The 15,459-nt window shown below is 40.6% G+C and overlaps 1 protein-coding gene across 3 annotated transcripts in view; it reads left to right on the top strand.

Annotated features, from left to right (window-relative positions):
- The window catches only part of bbs9 (Bardet-Biedl syndrome 9), a 175,704-nt gene extending 162,167 nt beyond the window's left edge, over positions 1–13,537 (top strand). For all 3 annotated transcript variants that reach the window (XM_067449415.1, XM_067449413.1, XM_067449414.1), the window contains one exon: positions 13,234–13,537. In XM_067449415.1, the coding sequence (XP_067305516.1) occupies positions 13,234–13,469 (236 nt within the window). In that variant the 3' untranslated portion in view covers positions 13,470–13,537. The remainder of the gene's footprint in view (positions 1–13,233) is intronic.
- Positions 13,538–15,459: the final 1,922 nt, after the last annotated feature.

Raw genomic sequence — 15,459 nt, 5'->3', positions numbered from 1 at the left:
GCTAAAATAGAGCCCAGACTTCAGTCTCAGCAGAAGACACGCTTTGAGTCCTGCTCGGCGATGGACAGCTGTGTAGAGCAGATCTGACTTCATATTCATGCAGCATTCTCATTCTCAGTCCACCATAAACACACACGTGAGGTGTCGCAGAGCTGGACAAACTACACAACTTCATTACTAGAGTAAAAGTACTGCTGGTCAAATATTACTCCGTTGTGTGAAAGTGAAAGTTGTAAAAACAGATTTTTACTGGAGTAAAAGTACAGAAGTATTAGTTTTTTAAAGGACTTAAGTATCAAAAGTAAATGTCCTTCTTTATGTCGGCGCATTATTGTATTATAGTTGTATAAATGCACATTATGCCATCATGGTTTAAGCCAGTCAGTGACGCTCCATCTGACACACTAGCAGACGACTAACTTAAACTCATTTAAATACTTGTAGAAAAGTTACAAAGCTCTTTATAAAGCTGCTGTCACTTTAAGGCCGAATGCACGGATCCAATACACTGATACACATCTGATATTCTCACACTGTTCACCTTCACTGAAGACAGAATCAACTTTGTTTATGTGAATCCTCCACTAAATGAGCATTTGGACATCCGTCTTCTTCCATTTTGCTCTAAACTATAAATCAGTGTTTAATAAATGCTGTGAAATCATTGAACTTCACGAGACTCTACAAGAGTGATTCCTGAAAGGCTTTCTGCAAAAACCCAAACACCTTTTAAAGAAGAAAAAAATCATCACTGACTTTCAAAGCTGCGACAGAAACGACTTTCCACTTCGAGGACCTTGATAGAAATGTAGTGGAGTAAAGAGGACGATATTTGTCTTTCAGATGGAGTGAAGTTAAAGTCAGAAGTTTACAGAAAAAATAATATGCTAAAATAACCCCATATCAATCTAGAGGTTTAATCCAAGACACACTTCATATGATGAACAGATTTAATTTAGGCTTTTATCCACATCTAAACATTGATCAGCTCGAACGGAGTCGTGAAAACACAAACCCACCTGTGTGTCGTATTTGATGAGATCAATGTGAATAAAAGCCTGAATCCAGTCTGCTCATCATATAAAGTGTATCTTGAGAAGACTCGATTAAACCCCTGGATTGTATGGATTCGTTTTATTATCTCTTTATGGATTATTATCCATTTATTATCTCTAAAATTTGGCCCTGGCTAACCCAACCCATCCGGCCCATGAGTTCCCCGTGAATGTTTTTGCTGGGGTTAGGGTCTTAAACTGGAGTAAATAAATAAAACTAGGACAGGGACAAATAATGATGGATATTACCAAATTTACTGCAAATGCTACAAGCGTAATATTGCTTTTGTGTCACTCTGAGATGCACTTGACAGTAAAGCAGTGATTTTGAGCAAGGATATTGCACATTTACTGCTATTATTCTGTCCTCATTTACTCACCCTAATGTTGTTCCAAACCTCTATGGCTTTCTCTCTTTCCGTGAAACACAAAAGAAGATATTTTGAAGAATGTTGGCATCCAAGCCTCTTTGGTTGGGCTACCACTGAATATTGTATGAACAAAACAAAAAAGAACAGACTCGAATTATTTTGTTTGTTACACAAAATTAAATGTATTCAGGGTTTGTAATGACATTAGGGGGAGTAAATGGTCAGATTTTGGGGTTAAACTGCCCCTTTAAAAACAATCATATTTTTCAAGAGTTAACACCTAATCTATGTAAGCCACTGATATGATGTTCTCATTGAAATAATGTGTAGTTCAATTTCATTAGATCTATTAAAAATGTTCATAAAACATTTAAAGAGAAAAAAAGCTTTGTCCTTAATGCATGGGATCTAAGCTTTAAAGCTGTTAAGTTGAATTATAATGACCTTTTAACTGAGTTTAACTCTAGGCCAGGTTCATTTATATGTGCGAGCATGGCAGTCACAGGTAAAGCCGTGCTCCTCATTACCACGGGTAGGCCACGTGGTTTCTAAAATGTATAGACCATATATAATTAACTATTGAATTTGTAATAAAAAATATTGTAAACAGATGTAGAAAATATGAAAACAGCCTCTATAAAAGTGATTTATATTCCACAATATTATATTTTTATATATTATATTATGTATAATAGCAACATTGTTAATAAATAGGCTAGATTTCTTCCAAAACACCGTATGTGTTCACTGTTAGGAGCTGCGAGGTGAATTGTGGCTGTGCTAAAGTGTCATGTTCGCAGCTGTGTGTAGGCTATTGCCGTTTTCCACTTCACCTCGTCATGCTCGCGGCTGTTTACAGCAGAAACTCAATCTACCACAGAAACTGTAATGTTCACACATCACAAAACACGATTCAGAGTCAAAGTGCCGTTCATCACTTCTTCCGGCAGAAACGCGCACACACACACACACACACACACGCTTGGTCAGCGGCTGCGTGGATATTCGTTTGTTTTGCAGTTTCATGTGTAATGAATGCGCTCAAATAAAATAAATCAATAAAAGTGCCTAATATGGAGGGGAGGGATCTCTCGCTCTGGCCTCTCTATTCAGAAGACAAACCGATGAGCCGCTGCCCCTGCGTCATGATGGGCCAGTCTGTGGCTAATTCATTCATTCATTAATAACCTATCGGCCCCAGTGCGTTGGCCAACTGGGAAAATACCCGGTATGCCAGATTACCAGTCCAGCCCTGACGGAGAGAAAGTTTCAGCTTTTCCTGAAATATTTGTGTGTCAAAATAAAAGAGTTTGGAACAACATGAGAGAGAGAGAGAGAGAGAGAGAGAGAGAGAGAGAGAGAGAGAGAGAGAGAGAGAGAGAGAGAGAGACTTTAACGCAGCACAACACCAACACTTCTGAGATTGCCCTCCACTGATGAACATTTTGTTTGTATAATTTGCTTTATGTGCTGGTGAGTGTTTTATCACACCAGTAAAGCACATTGAAACTGATCGACCTTTTTCCAGCATGGTCTGAAGATCATCTGATTCTATTTTTTGGAAATTCGAAGTGGCAGGAATAAACTTTGGACATGGGGTGGCGCTAGAGGGATTAAGCGAGACACTTCAGATTCGCTGTGGGGAATATTTGGCCCATTCTCTACCAGTGTGCCAGATTTCATCACTTTTTACCCTACGGCTCTATGAGCTGCCATGGACCCCCAGAGCGGAAGAATAATAATAATAATAATTAAAGCTGCAGCAGCGATGAAAACAGGGAATAGTGGTGACATGCATTTAAGCAGGTAAATATAGGAGAAATATAAAAAGGTCAGTTCAATGTGGCACATTTCCTGCTGCCAGAAGGTGGCGCTTTGACTCTAACTGAATATTGGCATGTGGACGTCTTCAGATCTTATAAAGCGTGACGTTTGGGCAGATTGGACATTGTATGCCTGAGTTACAAAAGCGTCATACGGGAGCACTTAGCCACGTGTTGCTTGATTTAATGTGTTTCTAGAATGTTTAAATAAATAGTTAGTTACCTTTCAATTATCAACTACCTATCAATTACCTAAAGTGTCAAATGCAGCTGGACTGTTTTGGTATAATTTTCATCATGTGCAGATAAGCTGCAAATTATTATCACACCAGTAGAGCACATTGAGACTGACAGACCGACCCAACCTACAGAAATACATCTAAAGTGTGTGTGTGTGTGTGTGTGTGTGTGTGTGTGTGTGTGTGTGTGTGTGTGTGTGTGTGTGTGTGTGTGTGTGTGTGTGTGTGTGTGTGTGTTGGGTGTGCTGTATATATAAAAGTTCTTTACAGCGCTCCAATTCTTTGGATCTTCTTTATTTGTGCGAGCGCTCAGCTGTGTGTGTGGAGTCTGTGTGCTGTGTGTGTGTGTGTGTGTGTGTGTGTGTGATGGGTAGGTTTAGGGCCAGTGTGTGTGTGTGTGTGTGTGATGGGTAGGTTTAGGGGCAGTGTAAGGGGATAGTAAATACGGTTTGTACAGTATAAAAACCATTACGCCTATGGAATGTCCCCACATTTCACAAAAATAAACGTGTGTGTGTGTGGTGTGTGTGTTATGGAGAGACACGGGCTGACCGCTCTAATTGCGTCTCTCAGATGTGGCTCAGCTGTACGTGGGCCGAGTGCAGACTTTGCGAGCCGTTCCAGACAGCAGACATACCAGTGTGTGTAAGAAGGATGTTTTGTGCAGGGCGTGGACAAGTGGAGAGAAAATATCCCTGCTGACCACCAAACATCCCACCCATATGATACCACACCCTCAGCCGAGAGTCTTCGCTGCACAGCATTACAGGATCAGGGACAGTAAACCTCAGCGTGGCATGTGTTTGGTACCGTACATTAAAGGATGAGTTCACTTCAATATGAGCATCTCCTGATAGTTTCCTCATCCCAGACGCTCATGTCTTTCTGTCTTCAGTGGGAAAGAAATGAAGTTTTTTTGAGGAAAATATTCCAGGATTTTTCTCCTCATAATGGTCTTCAACGGCTGAAGGTCCAAATCAATGAGGAAGAGCTTCAGAGACTCTGATGATCCAGAGGAATAGAGTCTGATCCGGACTAACCATCACACATTTACTAATAATACTCATTTATACACTTTAACCTCAAACGCTCATCTTGCTTGGCGACGGACACACTGCACAAAATGCTCTTCTTACTCAGTATTTTTGTGTTGTTTCTACTCTAAATATCTAAATCATTCTTAAAGTAAGAAGTATTTACTAGACAAGCAAAAGTAATTGTCTTGTTTTGGGGAAAAATAACTCAAAATGAAGAGAGTTTTTGCTTAAAATAAGATAAATAATCTTGTTTTCTGTTTGAATTAAGATTATTTTTCTCACCCCATTGGCAGATTATTTATCTTATTTTAAGCAAAAACTCTCTTCATTTAGATTTTATTTTCAACAAAACAAGAAAAAACATATCATGTGGTTTTACTGATCTAGTAAATGCATCTTGATTTAAGAATTGTTAGATATTCAGACTGGAAACAAGACAACATGACTGAGGAAGAAGAGCAGTGTGTGCAGTGCGGTCATAAATCCAATGGGAAAATGAGGAGTCTGCAATGGGGATGGTTTGTGTGTTTTATGCAAATGACTAATCTCAGGCACACGTCCCTCCTTTAGCATAGTTTAATAGTTCATCAGGTCAAGATCAGATTCATATGCTGACGCACATGTTTTCAATTAGGCACAATTTCCTTTTCGTGACAAGTTCCTCTGTGCATATAAATACTAATAATTCACTCTTTTATTCTGGAATGAGACCAAGGAAATGTGTCATCTGTGGACTACCACATGCATTTCATTGTGTATTATTTTAATTCTTGGTGTAGTAATGGATTGCATGCACTATAAAAAAAAAATGCTGGGTTAAAAACAACCTTGTGTTGAAAATGGACAAACCCAAAAATTGGGTTGTTTGAATGGGTCCGTTCAATGTTCAAACAACCCAATTTCTGGTTTCGTCCATTTTTAACCCAACCTGGGTTGTTTTTAACCCAGCATTTATAGAGTGTGTTGTCGTTGTGAGCTTGAATGAGATTTAGCGTGTCTCACGTTTGTCCTCCGTCTTATCGCACAGACCTCCGTCTATCAGAACGTCAATCAATAGTCACGCTGAGTGATCTGATGGAGAGCTTGAGAATTGGCCGTTGATTCATAGAGATGATACACACGTGTGTTTTACAACGACAGGATGACGACGCAGACAAATTACCTGAAGCAGTTTAAAGGGTTAGTTCGGCCAAAAATGAAACTTCTGTCATTAACTCCTCTCCCTAATGTCGCTCCACACCCGTAAGACCTCTTCATTGTCTTCTCTTCTATTCATGATTCGGATCGCCAATGTCTCGTGATTTCAGCAGTTTCACTCGCGATCCAATTCATTGATCGATTCGCTGACTCATAACCGTTTGAATCTTTATTTGAGGATTGAACACAAACCCGGAAGAGAAGCCAATGCTGAATAAAGTCGTAGTTTTTGTTATTTTTGGACCCAAATGTATTTTGGATGCTTCAAGAGACTCTAATTAACCCACTGATGTCTCATATGGACTACTGTGATGATGTTTTTATTCCCTTTCTGGACATGGACAGTATAGTGTGCATACACTTGCATACGCTCTCGGACTAAATATAAAATATCTTAAACTGTGTGTGAAGATGAACGGAGGTCTTACGGGTGTGGAGCGGCATTAGGGACGACCCTTTAACAGCGTACGGCGGATGCATTCATCTCTTAGCAATCTAATATTTATGTCCATTCCCTTCCTGTTCTCGTCTCCAGAGAGCTTTGAAGGAAATCTGGGAGTTAATCAGACACATTTCTGCAGATTGTATTTCTCATGAAGCTACTACTCTGAAGTCCTTTTTTCTCCATTCTCTCCAAGTGTTTGTGAACTGCAAAAAATGCTTTTCTCAGTATTTTTGTCTTGTTTCTAGTCTAAATATCTAACAATTCTTACATTAAGAAACATTTACTAGACAAATACAGATTATTGTCTTGTTTTGGGGAAAATAACTCAAAATGAAGAGAGTTTTTGCTTAAAATAAGATAAATAATCTGCCAATGGGGTGAGAAAAATAATCTTAATTCAAACAGAAAACAAGATTATTTATCTTTATCACACACACAGGGACGCACAGCAGCACACAAACACACATCTGATCATTACACACATAGGGACACACACGCACACACACTGACACAGTCTGATCATTACACACATAGGGACACACACACACACACAGTCTGATCATTACACACATAGGGACACACACACACACACAGTCTGATCATTACACACAGACACACACACACACACACAGTCTGATCATTACACACATAGGGACACACACGCACACACACTGACACAGTCTGATCATTACACACATAGGGACACACACACACACACACACACACACACAGTCTGATCATTACACACAGACACACACACACACACAGTCTGATCATTACACACAGACACACACACACACACAGTCTGATCATTACACACAGACACACACACACACACAGTCTGATCATTACACACATAGGGACACACACACACACACACAGTCTGATCATTACACACAGACACACACACAGTCTGATCATTACACACATAGGGACACACACACACAGTCTGATCATTACACACATAGGGACACACACACACGTGTGTCTCTCCTCATGTGAATAATGAATCCACTCATGACTCGAGCACAATTGGCTTTTAAAGGGAAAGGGAGATGAGGCTCTGATTGGTTTATTGCTCGTTACACCCCAAACTCACACATGACTCATTAAGATACGAGGGACGACCCTTTTAGACCATGAGCCGGAGTGCAGAGCGCTTGTCGCGCTGTTAAACTCTGTGTGTCAGGATTGGATGGTCTTCCTCCCGATCTTCGCTGGAGTGCCCCAAGGCTCTGTCCTGAGCCCTGTTGTTCCCTCCACATGCTTCCCCATCAGGGAAAACAGTTGTATCTCTTTGAGAGCGGATGATTATAATTCCTTGTCATATGTTTTTGATTGCCAGAGGACATTTAATGCTGGATGGCTGATAACTTTATCCATTGATGAGAGCAGGACTGAAGTGATTGTAATTGGCCGCTTTAACTCTGTTACTCTTTCTCATGACTTGGCTCAGGGCGTCGACGGCCGCTTCCACCTCGGCCATGGCAACATTTATATAGAGCATGTTTTTATTATAGTTTTTTAGCACTGATAATACGTATTATCTTGGGACAGTATTTAATACTACATTGGATTAAATGTGCAATAATGTTATTTTAAATTTGTATCTTGAATTAAAAACCTTAGTGTGGGGTCCACTTGACTTAGGTTTGTGGTGCTCTTCCTTCATTGTTTCTCTTTTGAACTGAACTCTCTTCATTGTGTGTAGTCTGTGTACTGTGGGTAGTTTGTTAGCTGGTCTTCTATGTTGATTTTATGTATTGTATTTTTGCTGACTCAAAGAGCTTTGCTACAAAAAATCATAAGTACCTGTACTGCTGTACTAGTACTAGTACTGATCTGCCAACATTGTCTCTCTGTGATAAATTAAAATAAGCTGATAACATCACTGTTTACTCCAGAACGACTGTACAGCCAAATCTAATTCTGCTGCAGTATTGTCCTGTTTAACACTGAAGCTGCTCTGACACAATCGGCGTTGGAGAAGAGCGATAGAAATAAAGATGACTGATTGATAATGATTGGCTGGAGCTTCAAGAGACCAGAGGCAAGGCACTGAAGGCCCTGAAATACTTCAGTGTGCTGTGACGTCATTTTGAAAGCAGTTCGTTTGGAGTTTGTTTCAGGAGTTTGAAACAGCTTTGCCAAAAGTGAAATTCCCATAAAAGTTCGCTCTGGCTTGTAAACACCTCTGAACTCCCATTGGTCCGTGGTGGTGATGATATAATAGGTGGGTGTGGCTATGAGGCTCCGCCCTCGTTTAGGTGTAAATCAAGAAGTGATCTAAATCTCTGGTGTTCCCAGAATGTGTGTGCAGTTTCATCTCAAATACCCCTAGATCATTTATTATAGCGTGTCAAATTTGCCTCTCTATGGGTGTGAGCAAAAACGAACAGTTTTTGTGTGTCCCTTTAAATGCAAATGAGCAGCTTCTCCCTTTCCAGAAGAGGGCGGAGCCTTTACATGAGCTTCAGATACTCCATCAACAACAAAACAGGCCAATCTCACTCAGACAAAATGTCAGAAATAAGCCGTTGTGGAGCAGCCATACTGAACCGGAGTATCACACACACACACACACACACACACACACACACACTAAATCTACCCATCACAGGAAACATTCTGCATTTTTACTTTCTCATAAAAACTCTTTATAAGCCTTTTATTACACTGTGAAATACTTGATTCTGATTGGTCAATCGCGCATTCCAGCAGTATGTTATTCCCAGATAACACACACCGCTCATCCGGGTACTGCGAGTTATCTTGACCGGTTCTACTTCTGAGCTTAACGCTGGCGCCATCTTGTGGCTTAAACAGCCGTGGGCTACAATGGAAGACTTCAAGGCGGGTTTCCTTTATAACGTTTTAAATATGGATATTTTTCTGACACAAACGCATCGATTGGAATCAGAAGGCTCTATTAACCCATCGGAGTCGTGTGGAGCACGTTATTTGACGGACAGCTGCATTTAATGGACTTCAGAAACAGCTCCAACTACTGCTGGGATTAACGTTAGCCTGGACTTTTTAAATATAACTCTGATTGTATTTGTCTGACAGAAGAATGTCATAAACACCTATAATGACCTGAGGGTGAGTAAATCAGAGGCTTGGGTTCATTTTTGGCTGAACTAACCCTTTCAGCATTCATTCTCAACATTTAGCAGCAATAGATAAAGGCTTAAAGCAGTTGGAGCTGTTTTCCTTCGCGGAAGCTTTGCGGAAGAGCTAATAAAATATTTAATCTCGAGACAATATTTTGTGTCAAATAATTATTTATTTGAGACTAGTAGCCGTGTAATAAGCGGGATAATGTACACCCAGCCGGTTTGGGTGTAAAAAAAAACACCCACTCCGCTTCGCGTCGGGTCCTTATCACTCTGTCGGGGTTTATTCTGCGATAACAACCGGCTGGGTGGACATTATCCCTTGTAAAGTGGGGCCATGGGTAATGTCCTCATATTTCACCCTCTCTTGTAATACCTGTGTCATACCCATGGCATTATACACATCTGTGTCCTCATATGTCACAAAAACATGTCAACACACACACACACACACACACACACGCACACACACACACACACACACACACACACACACACAGCTGAGTGTTCGTCTGGCTCATCTGTGGTGCAACTGTCTGTCTGTGAGGCCGTCTGCAGTCTCTCTCGTCAGTGTCATTAAGCTGCTCCCTGCGGATCCGGCCCTCCAGGAGCCGTCTGTCCATCACACACACACACACACACACACACACACACACACACACACACACACACACAGAATGGCTGTCTGGCCTTCAGTGCCCTTCTCCTCCAGTATTCTGCCAGTTCTGATGCTGGTGCAACAGTTGTATTCCCCGTTGGTTGTGTTGATTGTAAGTGGAGTTGTGTTTTGGGGAAGACATTTGTTATACCGGCCCTGAAGACGAATACACAACCAGTGTGAACGAGCACACACACACACACACACACACACACACACACCAGCTCATCAATGGGCAGCTGCCGGTTTCCATTTACAGCACACAAAGACTGAAAACCTCTCATGTAAACTCAGCTAGAAATACACACACGCACGCACACACACACGCACACACACACACACACACACACACACACACACACACACACACACACACACACACACACACACACACACGCACACACACACACGCACACACACACACACACGCACACACACACACACACACACACACTCTCTCTCTCTCTCCATGGGATATTGTACCGCACAGTTTGTGTTCTTCAACACAAGTTTGTATTGTTAATAATGTCATTATGTGTTTAAATATTTGAGCACTTATACAGTATCAGTCCCAATCAAATGTGAGTTCTGTAATATTTGAGTTTCTTGGCAGTCGTCAGTCTTCGGTCTGTGATTTTACACAGCTCTCGTGTGTGCTGGACACTTGCTGGCTCATTTTCCTTCCTCATCTGCTTCTACTTATCCAATAAAAAATGCATAACATAAGAAAACAAATCACATATTTGCATCATTTATAAATGCCAAATGAATTCAAGAATGTGCTTTTAGGTCAAAAGGTTTTTAATATCACAGTAATCTTACCCTAAGCACTACGTTCAGTACTGCCCAAACATTTAACTGGTATTGTATTTTACATTAACTTTATCCTAATGTACAGTATGACACAGGAGCCTTATGTAAGAGTGTTTGTCTCAGGTGTGAGAATAAATGTGTGTGTGTGTGCGTGTGTGCGTGCGTGTGTGTGTGTGTGTGCATATGTGTGTGCATGTGTGTGTGCATGTGTGTGTGTGTGTGTGTGGACCTGTTTGACTGCAGTGCCCAACACAAGGGGTTTTCACTTTTTTTGGCAAGGCTCTTTTTTATTAATTTGACAGTAATTCTGTCACAAGTCAAGTCACTTTATTTAAACAGCGCTTTATACAATACAGCTCAGTTCAGTTCTCATACAGCAGTGTCAGTCCAGTCAGATCAATAATATAGATTCACATTTAGTGTCCTGACTAAGCAAGAACAATGCTAGGAAGACTATTCCACAGTTTAGGAGCTAAATAGGAAAATGATCGACCGCCTGCAGTTGATTTAGATATTCTAGGTATGATCAACTGGCCAGAGTTTAGAGACCGCAGTAGACGTGATGGAGTATAATGAGTATAACGCGTTCTCACTCCCATGGCGTCAAAATCTGAAGCATGGTCAAGTGCCGCGTCACAATGCTCCATTCGCGCTGGGTGCTCCATTCATTACAATGATAAACGTTTGGCGTCATAAACAGACGCATTTAATTATTTCCATTTATAAAAGCAGACATGATTTTATTAATATTTAACGGCTACTTTTATATTTTGGAGCAACTAACCCAACTCCTACACTAAACCTACACACATCTAAACAATATAAAACACATAACAGGCAAATAAATGTACAGGTCACAGGTATTTATTGCAAAAACGGACCAGAAACAGTATAAAAGTATTAGCTCATGTTGCATTGCAAGTCTTCTGAAGTCATACGATGTCTTCATGTGAAGAACAGAGTCGATCTTGATGTTTTAATCGCTGAAATGATGATCCCGCTGCCCCGTGAACGAACTCATTCATATCTCATTCAAATAATTCAAAAGACTCCTGAGCATGACGCAATCGGTCACAAGACACACGAGAGCCAATGACATTTCACTATGAAATCTGACGTAACGGGCGGCGATATTTGAAATTTGATGTGTTCATGATCGTCGGCGGATGGAGATGCTGATCACTTTTGGGGATTTTCTTCATACAAATCAATCGTTTGGCCTCGGAAAACGTCGGAAAACTTGGATTATTTAACTTTTTGAATAACTCGTGGATGCAGTCGTATGTTATATCCTGTGTTTGATATCATGTTCAGACAAATGGGTAGGTTTAGGGATGGGGTGGGGTTGGGTTACATGTTAAACGTGTCTAAAAAGTAAATAAAATAAATGTAAATAAAATTATGCTTGCTGATTAAATTGAAAAACACACTCCAACATGTCATAATGGCAAAATCATAAACTAATACAATTTCACCATGACGATAACATTCCCAATGCCCAGTGCGTCTGTGTATGACGCCAAAGGTTTCCCATTAAAATGAATGGAGCACCCAGCGCGTCGAAACATGATGCCTTGGGGTACCTTTAGCGTCTTTATTGTGACGCGGACAGCACTTGACCATGCTTCGGTTTTTGACATAGACGTGATGGAGTATAATGCGTTAAGAGCTCGCTTAAGTACTGGAGCTAAACCATTTAGTGCTTTGAGTAATTAGCAAGATTTTAAAATGTCTGCGATGTTTAATAGGGAGCCAGTGCAGTGTTGACAGAACTGGACTAATATGATCATACTTCCTGGTTCTAGTAAGAACTCAAGCTGCTGCGTTTTGGACCAGCTGGAGTTTGTTTATTAGGCGAGCAGGGCAACCACCCAGTAGAGCATTACAATAATCTAGCCTTGAGCTCATGAACACACACACACACACACACACACACACACACACACACACACACACACACACACACACACACACTTATATAGCACTTTTTACTTGTTTTGGACCGGTTGGAGTTTGTTTATTAAGCGAACAGGGCAACCACCCAGTAGCACACCCAGGTTCCCATGTAGAATCAAAGTTACTTATAGTCAGTAGGATGTCTAAAGTGGACCATCAAAATAAAGCTTTACCAAACAAAGTGTATATCATATTACACAATAGTTCTTTCTGGTTATCGTATCTGATTGGCCGAGAGCCTTCTCCAAAAATATCTCAAATTCTTAAATCAAGATGCATTTACTAGATCAGTAAAATTACATGAGATTTTTTTTCTTGTTTTCTGGGGTAAAATATCTAAATGAAGTGAGTTTTTGCTTAAAACAGGCAAAATGATCTGCCAATGGGGTGAGAAAAATAAGACAAAATTACTAAGAAGAGCATTTTTTGCATTGTGGCTTCTCGTGTGATATTGCTCATTTATGTGCATTGTTGTATTCGTTTGAATATTTACGCAAAACAATGTCTGTCTCATTTTTACCAGATTCATCTAAAGAATCGTCCAAAGAGAAGAAGGAGAAAGACTCGGGAAAAGATTCCACGAAAGAAACCAAGAAAGACTCTGGTAAAGAGAAGGAGCCTAAGGTGTCGTCAAAAGAGTCCAAAAGAGAGTCAAAGGACGCCTCGAAAGAGTCCTCGAAGGACAAGGAGAAGACCAAGGTCTCCAGGAAGGCCTCGCTGAAGGCCAAAGAGAAGAAGTCGGATGCAGGAGACGGCTGAATACACGGCAAAAAAGGCTCTTCTTACTCAGTATTTTTGTCTTGTTTCTAGTCCAAACATCTAAAAATTCTTACATTAAGAAACATTTACTAGACAAGTACAAATTATTGTCTTTTGCTATTGTCAACTATTGTATTTTGCTTAAAATAAGATAAATAATCTGCCAATGGGGTGAGATAAATAATCTTGTTTTCTGTTTGAATTAAGATTATTCTTCTCACCCCATTGGCAGATTATTTATCTTATTTTAAGCAAAAACTCTCTTCATTTGAGTTATTTTTCCCCAAAACAAGACAAAACCTTTAGCTTGTCTAGTAAATGTTTCTTAATGTAAAAGTTTTTAGACATTTGGACTAGAAACAAGACAAAAATACTGAGTAAGAAGAGCATTTTTTGCCTCATCCTGGCGTTTGTGCAGTAGTTCTAGAGTCCATAGGCGTAGAGGCAGCAAAACTGTTCAGAAAGTCAATGTTTCAGCCTCTCTGAGGGAAAGTGGACATGTAGTGTGTGTGTGCGTGTGTGCGTGCGTGTGTGTGTGTCTGTGTGTGTGTGAGAGAGACAGACGTCTGAGAATCGCCTCGTCCTCCACGGCTCTTATCTGTGTCTGCTCTGACAATCTCCACTCGAACGGCTGTTACATTCCTCAAATACTTTAAGGAACTTCAATTAAAATAGAGTGAAATTCAAATGCTTGTGTAGTTTTTAATCAGACATCTCATTTCTCAGGATGAAACACACACATGCATCAGAATATGTGCTGGGATTTGTGCTGTGTGTGTGTGTGTGTGTGTGTGTGTGTGTGTGTGTGTGTGTGTGTGTGTGTGTGTGTGTGTGTGTGTGTGTGTGTGTGTGTGTGTGTGTGTGTGATGGGTAGGTTTAGGGGCAGTGTGTGTGTGTGTGTGTGTGTGTGTGTGTGTGTGTGTGTGTGTGTGTGTGTGTGTGTGTGTGTGTGTGTGTGTGTGTGTGTGTGTGACCAGAATGAGATGTTTAATGGATCTGTGTGGTTTTACATGCGTCGTTTCTGTATCATGTTGCCTCATTTTGGCCACTCGATAGGCCTTTTGTGAAGCTAATCGCGTCGGTGATCCGTCCACAGACTCACACTCGCGGATCGGAAGCAGAGAGTCATTTATCCCACATCTACACACACTCAATGTACATCACACTGCAGACACTGCCTTCTTTCTAAGAGTTCAGCTTCTGTTAAACCTGCACAACCACAGTTATGACTTAAAAATGTTACCTATAAAAATGATAACTCTTCATCATTAAAGGGATAGTTCACCCAGAAATGAAACTTCTGTCATTAGCTCGTCTCCCTAATGTCGCTCCACACCCGTCAGACCTCCGTTCATCTTCACACACAGTTTAAGATATTTTAGATTTAGTCCGAGAGCGTATGCAAGTGTATGCACACTATACTGTCCATGTCCAGAAAGGGAATAAAAACATCATCACAGTAGTCCATATGAGACATCAGTGGGTTAATTAGAGTCTCTTGAAGCATCCAAAATACATTTGGGTCCAAAAATAACAAAAACTACGACTTTATTCAGCATTGGCTTCTCTTCCGCGTTTGTGTTCAATCCTCAAATAAAGATTCAAACGGTTATGAATCAGCGAATCGATTCATGATTCGGATCGCCAATGTCTCGTGATTTCAGCAGTTTGACACGCGATCCGAATCATGAATCGATTCACTGACTCATAACCGTTCGAATCTTTATTTGGGAGGAGTTAATGAAAGAAGTTTCATTTCTGGGTGAACTAACCCTTTAATGATGAATGAGGAAAGCCTCACACTGACTGCAGTTAACGTGACTAGACAAAAAAATCAACTTTATGCAAATGAGCACAGGAGTGATTTGAAAACTAACCAATGGGAGTGCAGAAAGTCGTCCGCTCTCTACACTATGCACACTACACCCTTAAAAATAAAGGTGCCAGGAAGAACCAAAAATGGGTTTTCACCGTGATGCCATAGAAGAAC

Source organism: Pseudorasbora parva, chromosome 7 (assembly GCF_024679245.1).
Source record: "Pseudorasbora parva isolate DD20220531a chromosome 7, ASM2467924v1, whole genome shotgun sequence".
Taxonomy (NCBI): Eukaryota; Metazoa; Chordata; class Actinopteri; order Cypriniformes; family Gobionidae; genus Pseudorasbora; species Pseudorasbora parva.
Note: the sequence above shows the minus strand (reverse complement) of the source record. Positions and strands in the feature narration are given on the sequence as shown.